Genomic DNA, 13,282 nt, shown 5'->3' with positions numbered 1-13,282 from the left:
CCAATGTTTAATACGGAAAGTTCTTCCCACAGATGAGGTTATTCTTAAACATTTAATTAAACAAAATATTTTAAAAGGCTAATGTAATCAAATGGAACTCTGAAGATTCATTGTTTGAGCTAGTGTTGCAACCTAACAGCTCCTGTTAGAAGATTCAGGGTTAATTTTTCCATTTAAACAACTTGAAGCTGTAGGAAACATCCTTCTGGGGGCAAAAAACAAAACAAAAAGAAACCAACCCCAACCCTGCAAATGGAACATTGTGCATGTTTGACACAGGCCACTGTCCAGTTTGCAAAAGATGTTCTGAAGCAACAAGAAACTTTCTGAAAAAAAGATACAATTTCTCTCAAAGGGCTTAGATTTAATCAAAGTTACTGAGGACGCTTTTTATTGAAAAATCTGTGTTTTTGACATTGTTTCCACCGTCCTCACAAAATGAGCAAAAGAAAACGCCTCCTTTGTAGAAAGAACACTTACAGGAATTTTTGCACAGACCATTGTAAGCACTGACAAGAGAAATGCATTTATCTTTTCTACCGAGAACATTTGGTTCAGGTGAGTGTTCTGAAAAAATCAGACTCTCAAGACCACTTTTAAGGGGAGTTTCTTTCCTGATGTTGATTTACAAGACAATTTTAAATTAATCTAAAAAGGAATTGTCAATGTTTGTGGCACAGAGTCAGACACTGTGTGACTGTTGCTCTGGATGGTGATTTCAGTCAAGTGGGGAATCCCAATGACTGTAGGACTGGATGTACTAACCCTGCACTGGGCTCATGGGGGTGCCCCAACTCGACCTGCAGGACCCCCATCACAGGGTACATCAAGTCATCTAGATATTTGCCTAGTTTTACAACAGCTACGTAAAAAGCACTCGTAAAGGCAGTACAAACTAAAATTTCATACAGACTATGAAAAGTGTATACTACTCTACATACTATACACTGAAATGTAAGTACAATATTTATATTCCAATTGATTTTATAATTATGTGGTAAAAATGAGAAAGTAAGCAATTTTTCAATAATTGTGTGCTATGACACTTTTGTGGGTTTTATAAGCAAGTCGTTTTTAAGTGAGGTAAAACTTGGGGTACGCAAAACAAATCAGACTCCTGAAAGAACATAAGAATGGCTCCACTGGGTAAGACCAAAGGTCCATTTAGCCTTCCATCTGTCTTCTGGCAGTGGCCAATGTCAGGTGCCCCAGAGGGAATGGACGGAACAGGTAATCATCAAGTGATCCATTCCCTGTCACTCATTCCTAACTTCTGGCAAACATCCTTAGCCGTGAAGAGCGATGCAAATAATTCAATTAGTTTCTCTGCAATGGCCTTATCGTCCTTGAGTGCTCCTTCAGCACTCAATCATCCAGTGGACCCATTGGTTGTTTAGCAGGCTTCCTGCTGCTGATGTACTTTAAAAAAAAATTGCCGTTACTTCTTTGAGTCTTTGGCTAACTGGTCCTCAAATTCTTTTTTGGCCTTCCTAATTGTATTTGTACACGTCATTTGCTGGTGTTTATGCTCCTTTCTATTTTCCTCGCTAGGATTTAACTTCCACTTTTTAAAGGATGCCTTTTTGCCTCTTATTGCTTCTTTTACTTTGGGTATAGTAATTTGGAAAGGTTGAGAACCACTGCTCTAGTGATATTGTATAATGCTTATTTTTAAAAGGCAGAATACTGTGTGGTACTGAATCAAACACTATACAAAAGTCTAAGTATATTACATCTATGGAAGTCACTATCAATCAAAATTATAATTTCATTAGAAAATAACAGGTTTGTTTGAAATGACCTATTTCTCATAAAATTATGTTAACCAGCATTAAAAATATTCCTATGTTTTAATTCTTTGTCAATCAAATCTGTTTCAGCCATTCTGTTATTTTGCCCAGGATTGATTTCAGGTTAACCAGTCTATAGCTATCCAGGTCATCCTGTTTGCACTTTTTGAATATTGGAAACATTATCACTCTCCCTACCTTCTGGAATTTCCCTAGTTGTCCAAAATTTATTAAACATTAACATCAGTGGGCCACAGATCTCTCAGCTAATCCTTTTAGGACTGTTGCATGCAAGTTATCCAAGACTGCTGACTTAAAAATATTTATCCCTAGTAGATATCAGTTACAAATGGACAGGAAAACATTTCATTATCCTCATATGATATGAGTTCATCACCCCATTTCTTTCCAAACACAGAACAGCATTTACTGAACACTTCTACTTTTTCTGTATCATTATTAACAATTTTATCCATCTCCATCTAATAAAGGGCTTATACCATTGCTAGGATTTCTTTTGTTCTTTATATATGGAACTTCTTATTGTCCTTAACCCTTCCAGACCCTTTTCGCTCCTGACTTTAGCTTCCTTCATCAGTTTTCTGCACTACATAACTTCTCATTTATATTGATTGCTATCTATTTCCCCCATTTTCCATTTGTTAAATACTGCCTTTTGATTTCTAATTGCTGCCTTTACTTTGCCACTGAACCAGTATGGGCTTCTTTTGGAGTTCTCCACATGAACTGTATCTCTGGATCTGAGAGTAACAGCTGTATAAACCAAACAGACTGTTAGATAGAAAGAATGCAAAATTCTTATAATCCAGCTGAGCTCTAATATTTTGTTCAGGGAAAAAAAGCCTACTTGTCTACTATTTGCTTTATGTGAGCATGAAAGGGCAAAATTATGTCTTATACTAGAAGGACCTAGATACTGGCTTCACCATCGTTTCTTCTTCTGTGCCATCCAACTAAGAGAAGTGCAGTTGTTCCTCTTTTCAATATTCAGAATGCTCCTCTCACTATAGCTGCAGCTCTGGGATGCCCGTCTGCCATTTAAGGTGCCCCATTTTCCAGTTAATCCTCTTCTCATACTGATTTCTGCTCCTCCATCTAGAATACAGTATCTCAGTTTCCCATGGGGGTGTGAAAGGATGCAGTGACTGTTTAGGTTTGAACTGAACAGAGCTTTGAGTGTCCAGCAGGAATCTAACTAGAGGCATTGAAGAAACAGATGGTGGTGTTCCTCATTGCTTAGATGTGTATTCCTCTTTGTTGGAACATACATGTCTGTTGTGGGGAGGAGCTGTCAGTTTCAAAAGACAGAATATATATTTGGTACTTTCCCCTGATCATCTCTTCTACTTCATGGTTGGTTAGGATTACCTGGGGGAACAGGGTAGTACCGATCCTGTGAGCTATGGCTGATTTCTGGCTGCTGTGTATCCTGATGGATCTGCTGCTGAAAGAATGTGGAGTTGCTTGCTGGTTACTCTGATGCTTGCCTGTTAGCTTTTTCCCCCTTTACTGGTCTGTTTCTGTGGGGGTGCAAATGTTGAGCCACAGGAGAACCACTGGAGCAGTTACTCCATTTCCTTGCCTGACCTGTGGTCTTGGTAATGGGAGTCTATAGAAGAACCACCATTATCACTAAGCTCCCCCTGCAGCCTCTCTGCTGGAGGTGGCAAAGATGAGATGCTCAAAATGGAGAATTAGGGACATAGGCATGTGCATGGGGTGTGCCGGGTGTGCCCAGACACACCCTAATGCCGCGGGCCAGATCCGGACCCTCAGGGCACTGGATCTGGCCCATGGGATTTGCCCCTTGTGGGGCCGCAGGCCCCACGCCACTCTCAGAAGTGGCCAGCAAAGGACCACGTCCCGGGGGTGGCGGGGAGGGCTCTGAACCACGGCCAATGGGAGCTTGGGGGAGATACCTGGAGGCATGGCAAGGGCAGCGCGCAGAGCACTGTGGGCCCCACCTCCCCCAGGGGCCGCGCAGGGACGTGGTGAGCGGCGCAGTGTGGTGCCAGGACAGGCAGGCAGGCAGGCACCCCTCCTGCACCCCACCCAACTTCCTGCCCTGAGCCCCCGCCGTACCCCACACCCCTCCCACACCCCAAACCCCTGTCCTAAGTCCCCTGCCTGCACCCCAACTCCCTGCCAAGCCCCTACCTGCACCTCACACGCCAACCCCCTGCCCTGAGCCCCCTCCTACACCCCACCCCCAACTCCCTGCTGAGCACCCTGCTGCGCCCGCACTCCTCCTGCACCCTAGCCCCCTGCCTGCACCCCGCACCCCTACTCCCTGCCCTGAGCCCCCTGCCTGCACCTTGCACCACAACCCCCTGCCCTGAGCCCCCTCCTGTACCCTGTACCCCAACTCCCTGCCCTAAATCCCCTGCCTGCACCTGGCACTCCTCCTGCACCCCAACCCCCGGGCCTGAGCCCCCTGCTGCACCCCACACCCCATGCACTCCAACCCCCTGCCTGCACCTCACACCCAACCCCCTTCCCGCAGCCCCCTCCTGCACTCCGCACTCCAACCCCCTTCCCTGAGCCCCCTCCTGCACTCCACACCCCTCCTGCACCCCAACCCCCTTCCCTGAGCCCCCTCATAAACCCCACACCCCTCCTCTGCCCCAATCCCTTGCCCTGAGCCCCCCCTTCCTGCACACCACACCCCCTCCCACACTCCAACCTTTATAATGTTTGCCTTTTAAAAAAAAAATTTCCCTGGGTGCACACCCTAATGAAATGTGCTGTGCATGCCCATGATTAGGAATATTCTGGCATGAGACTTCCCTAGCAGGAGGGGGTCTTGGCAGCATAGGCTCCTTTTCCTTTTCCTACCAAATCTGGAATGAGAAAGGAGAGAAGTCTGCCTGGTTGCTTTCCTCTATACCCAGCCTGACACTTTAAGTCACAGGAAGTGATGCATACGCTCTCGTTCCAGCCCCTGAGCAGATGAAACTGTGTAACCTGAGTCCTCGGAGACTTGGGTGTAGGGGACGAGCTGGAGGGCAAGTGGAAATGTGAATTTATGGGGCTAGAGGCGTTGCAGCCTTTCAGAGCAGTTACTTTGCATCTGGGTGCTTCTGCTTTCCAGCTTCCTCTGAATGCTGGGATTCTTCAGATTCTGGTACCCCTACTCCTCCTCCTCTATCCTATGCTGAGAGTGCAAACACAGAACCCAGGCTAGAAGCCCCCAAACTGTCTGGCTGCATAGGAGACTGATCACGTGAGTAACTAGGGTCTGGAATCCTTGTTGGAGTCAGTCACGCTGGTCGTCAGCTAAGGATGTACAGTTTACATCGGCTGAAGAGCCCAAAGATTGTCCCTCATATGATTCTTTAGAAAGTGTGTCTTTAGCCTTTGTTATGCCTCAGAGACCTTTGCTATCTATTCTTCTACATGCAGTGTTGTAATTGTGTTGATCCCAGGATATTAGAGAGACAAGGTGTTGAGGTAATATCTTTTAATGGACCAATTTCTGTCGGTGAGAGACAAGCTTTTGAATTTACACAAAGCCCTTCTTCAGGCCACAAACTTCTAAGGACAACTGAATCTTCCACTTGATGGAAACAATCGGAGTCTGAAAAACAGGTCAGACCTTACATCTTGGGATGTGACATAAAAAAAGGTAATTATTGATTTCCATCTGCTATTCGGGGGAACAATGTTCCAAGCACCCGGATTATAGAAGATTAAAAACTGCAGTTTGAACAGTATTGGTTAGTTCTGATTAGATGCAGGTCAGATGGTAATGTAAACTTAGAATCCAGGTTCTTGTGTGAAAGCACCTTTGTCTACCAAGTTCTTTAAGGGACCCATTCAGTTTTCATTGCTGTCAATTGGCATTCTTCCATGGGTTTAAGCCCTAAGTGAAGCTAAATCCCTTCTCCTAACTAGCATAGCTGAGCTAAAATCTGGGGGCAGGGGGAACAAATGACCACTATCAACTATCTTTGAGAAAGATCACAGCAAGCATCATTTTACTCTGAACTCTCTAGTCAGGGTATAGCTGTGGTATTTCCTGACTGAAAATTTTTGCCAATTTCCATTTGGATAGGTTCTATCCCATCCCCATTCAGAACTTCTGGCATTAGTTTTTCCACAAATGCTGCTAAGACCACATATCCTTCTGCTGCTAGGATATCAAGTGGTTTAACATTTCAGCATCTTATTCTAAACTGCCTTTGACTAGATGTGAAATCTGCCTGTGCTAGTCTGCAATGGCTTTCTTTTTATCTCACTGTCCAAAGGTTTCAACCTTTTTTTCACACTTTTCCATCAGGACTAATTCAGTAAATTCTGCAGAAATACCTTCAGTTTTATGTTCTAGAAAGGGAATAGAAGAACATGAAACATCTTGTTTAGACTTTAACTGCTCCAGTATGTTCCAATCTAAATCTCCTGCTGCAAGAGTAAGAAAGAGCAGGTGACTCTACCACTGGCAGACATTCCTACTTTAAAGTAGTCCTGGTGGTTGTTCTCATTTCTACCAGGCATACTGACATCTCATTCAGTCAGGTCTGAAGTCTTTGCCTGAATAAGCAATCTGCTGTAAAAAGTGGCTAGAACCAAGTCTACTTTAGTTACTTGCAATTTTTAATTTAGAATTGGCTTTCCAGAAACTAGTCCTGGTAGTGCTCAACATACTTATAAAGTGACAATTCGTGACATTAGCAGTACATTTGTGAACTGAACTTTGGTACTTGCTGACATCAAACATCACCTTTTAAAAGATATCTATTATTTGTTGCACCAAAAAATGTATATTGTACTTTAAACTTTACATAGTGCAACCTTAATTATCAGTGGTGATAAGCGCTTTTCTTTAAATGAGAGAGGAGGAAGAGGACTTAGGCTTCCCCACTTTCCCTCCCCAGTTCCCCTGGCGACCCTCCCTCTAGCTGGTACAATATTTTTTCCCCAAGTAAATGCACAGTATGTTCATTACTAACTGATAAACACTCGTACAGATATAAAATTTCTATGCATAAAGGACAATACACACAACCTGTATATTACACTTATGGAGGAAATACTGGATATGATTCCCTCTAGATCCTATGATCACAAGAGTGAAGCTGTAGATGGCAATAAAACCCATCTACACTGATATTCATAATTAAACAGCTAATATACTGAGAGCCAAACGGTAAAACAAAGCTTTAACAGACTAAAACCGTGTCTTTGTGTCATAGCTGGAAAGATGCAATCAATGATATACTGTATACCTGTGTAACTTACCTCTTCAGTGAGCTCCCCAAATACCGACAAAACATCTAACAGGAGACTTGCAGTATAAAACGACTTTATCATGTTTCTACAAGAAACAAACATCATGTTAACTTTAGTTTCTTATGCTGAATATCACTAGTATTAGGTTTTAAAGGTAAGCATTTTTAGGCCTAACAATCTCTAAAAGTAGATTTGACAATTCATATCTTAGTTGTTACAATTTTTCATTGCAGTCAGGTGCACATTCTTTTTTTTCAATAAGTTTAATCTGGATAGTCCTACATAAGTATTATTTTAATAATAAAGTCTTAAAACAGTAACACAGACAAACTGAATAAGAAACTATTTGACATGTAGTACCATAGCAATATTAAGAATTTTGCTTATTATTGGTGCTTAAAAAATGAGTTAAAGAGATACTATAAACTTTAAAATTATATGACGTAATCTCTCCACTCAAAATTTCTAATCTTTGCTACTGACACCACATGATTAAAAGAATTTTCCTTATTATTAGAGCTTTGATGTTTCTTTCAGATTGGACAATGAAAAATAATTAAATCAGTTTCACTTTTGTTTAGAGTCAAAGTCACTAACCTTAACTTTGTCATAACACTATTATCAAACACTGTAGGGAAATGTTTATTTGTTAAAAAAAACAATTGTCACTGAAATTTGCAATAAATGAACATAGTTTAAAAAACTTTATCCACAATATTTGGATCTAGAGGTCAATTTAAATTGATAATGCCTCTTTAACTATAAGGCAAAATACAGATTTTTTCAAAATTGATCTGGAGTTTTGCTCTGTATATGCCAATTCGTAAGACATTCTAATGTATTTTCATAAAAATAATTAGCCATTATTATTATTATTTTCTAGTAATACCATAAATCAAACCACATTAGTGATGTGTCATCATAGATATTTTTGTAGTACAGCTGTAGAAATACTTTTGTCATGTTTGATGACAATGATTCAGTATTGGTCTCAGGAGTCTCTCTTCTTAGGTCAATATAAGGCTGTTTTCAAAACGAGGTACATAATTTGCCAAAAAAATAAGGCACAATATACTCAAAGCCATTCAGAGATGCTAGCCATTTTATAATAAAAAACCACCAAGAGCAATCAGCAGATGACAACCCAATGTTTTTTCCATAAATCAGGAAAGAACGACAGAGTTTGGATATTTGAATTTCTGGACTCTTGTCTTCATTACCTAATCTAAGTCATAAATCTAAAGATACTTTCAGCCATTTGCTTTCATTCTTCACTTACTTGTGAAATCGCCCAGCTCTATCTTCATTGTCTGCATATAGAAACATTTTCAAAGCATAATTCTCCACATGGGCACAGCCAACTATTTCCTGAGTAATAGCTTCATTATCACCCAGCTGCTTTTTCATCTGAAGCAAGTTAAAAATACATATCTGGTTACTGACTAGTTCCCAGTAATTGAATTTCAAGGATATAGGATCAGTTTGCTAATTCAAAACAATCCAGATGCAATTAAACACAGAGACATGATTAACAACTTCACTTCAGTTTCTTATATTATGACAGAGCGCAGCCTTTTGGGGAGAAAATATTATGAACTAATAGCTCTGAACTATGTGTATTAACATAGAAGCATTCTTCACAATGGTCTTTAGAAATACTGAAAGAATATGCACACATTGCCGGGAAGGAATATCTAAAGTACTGTACATCATTTTTTCCACTATCTGAAAGACCGTATGTTCTGAACTCTGAGTAAGGATTGAACACTACTCAATTCATAATGTGTGTTTCATAGAGTCACACTGTAGATCAGTGTGACTATATATTTTTTATGTCTTACAAAACATTTTTGTGCTGCACATTATAGTATTTAATAAAAACTCAGATCTAATAAAAAGGAAGTCCCAGCTCTAACCTGACTCCTCTAATGACCTAAATATTTACTGGAATGCTCAGTCTAAGCAGTGAACTGCAATTCAAAGACCTCTTTTCAAAGATGTTACAGAGTACAAGAAGCCTCAGGTTTCCTAATAAAATCCGCAAAGTAAATAACACTGGTACAGTTACAACAGGTGGATGTAGGGCTCCTGAATAGACTTACTGTTTGCATTTAAAGAAATCTCAGTTTATCCTTACAGAACAAAAAATAGGAATACTACACGTAGCACAAACATACAACTTCTATATTGCCAAAAATTGTAAAGGCAACTTTGAATGGTATTTTTTTTTCCAAAGGGTGTACATGAATAAAGTTTAATTTTACAGGCTAGACATCTATAATATTAGGAACCCCTACAGCAATGTAAAAAGCACACAAAATACCCCAAAACAGCCCCTTGAGAGTTTAGACCTGAAATGTAAACATTATCACAAATAGTTCTTTTTCTTTACAAAGGTAAATTAAACATTATCGTCATAGTTACGTTACTAAACAACTGGTATTTGAGAAAACTTATTTTTCTTCCCAGTAAATTATCATTATTTGTAAGTAATTTTGTCAGACTCATATTTGACCTAAAACATGCGAACTTGTAGTCATTGCTTTTATTTATTGAAGATGAACTCTGCCATTTCATGCAGATTTCCTTAGCCAAGATTTTACATATAAAGGGGAAGTTTTAATAAATGTACTCCAATATAAAGTAATAGATATTCAAAGGCTCAAATAGCACACAGGTGCCTAACTCTCATTGAAAGTCAATGGGAATTAGGTATCTAAAGCTATGCCTTTGAAATTCTTCCCCAGAGAGCACTGTAGTGCTGAGGCTGGACATTATGTACTAAATTATGGTTTATAATTCAAACCTAAAAGCATGCACAATGGATTTACTTTGCTAGAACCATGTAAGATAATACAATTATCTAATGCAGAGGTATATCCACACAAAATATGTAAAATATTTTATAATGCAGTTACAAATATACAGTATTAAATAATAATTAACCATGATTATTTACAAAATAATGATTTTCATAAGAAATTTTGTTCCTGGTAATTTCCAGACACCTCAGTTATTATTCTTTAAGCCATGTTACTTTTACAGTTATACAGCATCTGCATCTGACTAAGCATGATAACTGTTTGTACCTCACCATCCGTGACAAAGTCTGACCTATCACATCCACAAAAGCTCAAAAAGCCCTGAGGAATATGTAAGCCAGACCAGAAAGACATTTCTATGCGTCTGCTGGCTAGTGAAAAAGAATTATGCCTGTTGTTAACAAATCATCAATGTCTCCTTCAGAGAAGATAAAATGACAAATAACCCAAAAATGCTAGCCTGTGCAAGCACTAAAAAAAAAGAATCTGATGCTTGAGAACCTTCCAACTATACTTCTGTCTCCAGCCTCCCATTCCTAGGCAAGAGAGAGAAAAGGGCAACAATTAACTAACAAAAAATGACATATGCAACATCCTTGATTCTCCACAGCTGAGCTTCAGACAGGGGCACACCATGGAGACAACTTCTTATTGCAATGGGTAGAGGCCACATCTCAGTGCTCAAATTATTTGACCTTTTTTCAGATATGAACCAAACGGTGCTATTGGACCACCTAGATAACACAGTTGAAGTAGATGGCGTAGTACTACTGCTCCAGTCGCTTATTTCCAAGAGGATTCAGAGATTGGTGATGGGAAATTGCTCTTCTCCGAGACACAGAAGTTATTCAATCTCCCCTTTTTTCCCCCATAAGACCATTTGAAGATGTGGCATGATACAACAGGCTCCAATGACAACATGTCAATGTCACTTTCCTGTATATAGCATTTTCGAAAGATAAAAGCTATGCAAGAATGTCATTATGCCAACAAGACAGGAGCTACTGAATTAACAGCACGCTCAGACTGAACATAGACAAGACTGAGGCAGTGCTGGTAAGAAAAATGCTTTGAAGAACTAGCTGGTACATTGTCTTTGGCTTCATATTCAAATAATGTAATGCTTTCTGAATCTCTTTAACACATCCCTAAGCTAAGGTATCAGATAGTATCAGTGGTATTAAAAAAATAAATAAAAAATCCTCCTTCCACTGCAGTCTGCTAGTAAACTTTACTGCTTACTCCCAGATGAGGCTCTGGCCACAGTGATCCATGCATTAGTCACCTCCAGATTCGATCATCACAATTCACTCTATTCTAAGATAGATCATGAACACAATGCAGATACTCCATCTTGGGCTGCATCTCTGCAGAGTGGGATAGACTTCCATCAATACTTCACTTCTGTGTTCCCTCCATTGCTTACTAGTCCATTTTCATTACATGTTCAAAGATTTGTTATCAGAGATCAGAATAGCTCAAAAAACGACCACTTTGAGGACATATGCAATATCTTTCATAACTGGCATGATGGTGATAAAAAAATATTTTCCAAGTATAGCTTTCCTTCACCAGGGAGGAGAGAAAGGAAGACAACTCTATGAAGGGCAACAGGAATTTTACATTAGAAGTCATTAGGTGGCATTCAGTTTCTATAACTTTATTGATGTAGTCAACCATGCATTTCCTTTTCCAATTTACTCCTCTTCAGTTTAAGATACTTTTTTCTTTTGCACAGTATGGGTCCTTGCTTCTCAGAGGCTCAGATGATTATTTATATAATAAGTGAGTAAGATTAAGGTTGCCACATTATGAATACTTGACTGATCGAGTTCAGAAATTATGACAGATCTTAACATTTTAGATTGTTATGTTAGTTGATCTTACCAGAATGGGAAGAGATTTATTCCTTCCAGCAAGACATTTGGGGTAAGATTTTCAAAAGGAGTCAGCACTGGGTTAACCACATCCACTGATGTCAATGGTAAAACTTTCATTGACTTCAGTAGGAGAAAAGATATGCCATGAATGAGCACTTTTGAAAATCCTATACTTGGGTCATCTAATTTCTCAGTAGAGTTTAAATAAAGTATCATTGTAACATGTTTACTTCACGTGGAATTTTATTGTAAACATTTTGTTTGTATTAGATTTCAGTTAGGTTTGTGTAAATATATGTAGACCCTCTACCCCTTTTCAATCCTAATTTAAAAACAATACATTACAACAATTAAACAGTATGCTTGCACCTATAGGTTTGTTTCATTAAGTAATGCTAAGGGAAAAGCAATTCCAATTGTTTAAAGATGAATTTTTTAAAACTGAGGGAGTAGCAGATTCTGTAATAGTAAAGCAAAAAAACAACAACCCCACAACTACTTACAGTTTCCAACTGATCCATTAGTTTGGATAAAAATTTGCGGCACTCTGGGGTTTTACTGTCAAGCTTCATCCCAGTCTGCATAGCATACAAACGGCCTTAAAAGAAGACAAAATATTCAAAGGTCACTAATGAAGTAAGTAAGTAATTAAGTGTGTGTGTGTCTCTCTCTGCCCCAAAACCAGATATTCTTAGAAACTATTTCATTTTCACATTGTAAAATCACAACTCTGACCCTATTGAGTGTTCAAGTACATTCGTTATTGCAGACTTCGGGCAAACTGGATTCCGCAAAGATTTATGCATGTGCTTCACTTTTTGCACTTAGTAATCAATTGATTTCAATCAGGAAGTTTTTGCAGACTGAGACCTAAAATATAACTATAACGAAACATTTGCAAATAAACACTATCTTATTTCATCTCCCTTAGGTATAAGAGTTTATCCGAATTAGAGTGATAATTAAGAGTTATAGATCCATTTCCCTCATTAAGAGGCCTCCTTTTTGAAAGAAAAGCATATGTCAGGAGCTGATCCCAATTAACTAATAGGTTTAGAGTTTAAGTTTCTCTTCTAATAGTTTTTTTTTTTTAAATCTTGATTTAATAGGATTAAATTTAAAGTTTGACAGGTATAACCAACCTGTCCAATTTTAATATTTTTGGAATTTAAACAAGAATTTTCATTTTGTAGTCTCAAAATGCAGATTCTCTATCCAGAGAAGTATTTTGAAGTTACCCCTTTCCCTGAAATTACTGTACCTGATCTCCTGAGGTCCATTCCAACCCTAATAATCTATGATTCTATGATTCTTAAACAAGGTTTGAAATTATGCTCTATACCAGAGGTGGCCAAACTTACTGACTCTCTGATAATCTTCAGAAGTTTGAGAGCTGGGCGTGTCTGTTGGGGCACGAGGCTTCCACCCTGCAGGAGGCACCTGACAAGGCTGAAGCCCTGAGCTCCAGCACGCATGCCAGCGGGGCTGAAGCCCCATTGCCCTGACGCAGGGCAGAAGCCCCGAGCTCCTCGCCCCCAGT

At 39.4% G+C, this 13,282-nt stretch overlaps 1 protein-coding gene across 1 annotated transcript in view; it reads right to left on the bottom strand.

Moving 5' to 3' along the window:
- Positions 1–13,282, bottom strand: part of VTA1 (vesicle trafficking 1) — a 76,171-nt gene that overhangs the window by 42,962 nt on the left and 19,927 nt on the right. Inside the window, exons 2-4 of the mRNA XM_032795012.2 lie at positions 12,246–12,340; positions 8,320–8,447; positions 7,050–7,125 (exon numbers count right to left, since the gene is read on the bottom strand). Of these exons, the coding sequence (XP_032650903.1) occupies positions 7,050–7,125; positions 8,320–8,447; positions 12,246–12,340 (299 nt within the window). The remainder of the gene's footprint in view (positions 1–7,049; positions 7,126–8,319; positions 8,448–12,245; positions 12,341–13,282) is intronic.

This window comes from Chelonoidis abingdonii, chromosome 3, assembly GCF_003597395.2.
Source record: "Chelonoidis abingdonii isolate Lonesome George chromosome 3, CheloAbing_2.0, whole genome shotgun sequence".
Taxonomy (NCBI): Eukaryota; Metazoa; Chordata; order Testudines; family Testudinidae; genus Chelonoidis; species Chelonoidis abingdonii.
Note: the sequence above shows the minus strand (reverse complement) of the source record. Positions and strands in the feature narration are given on the sequence as shown.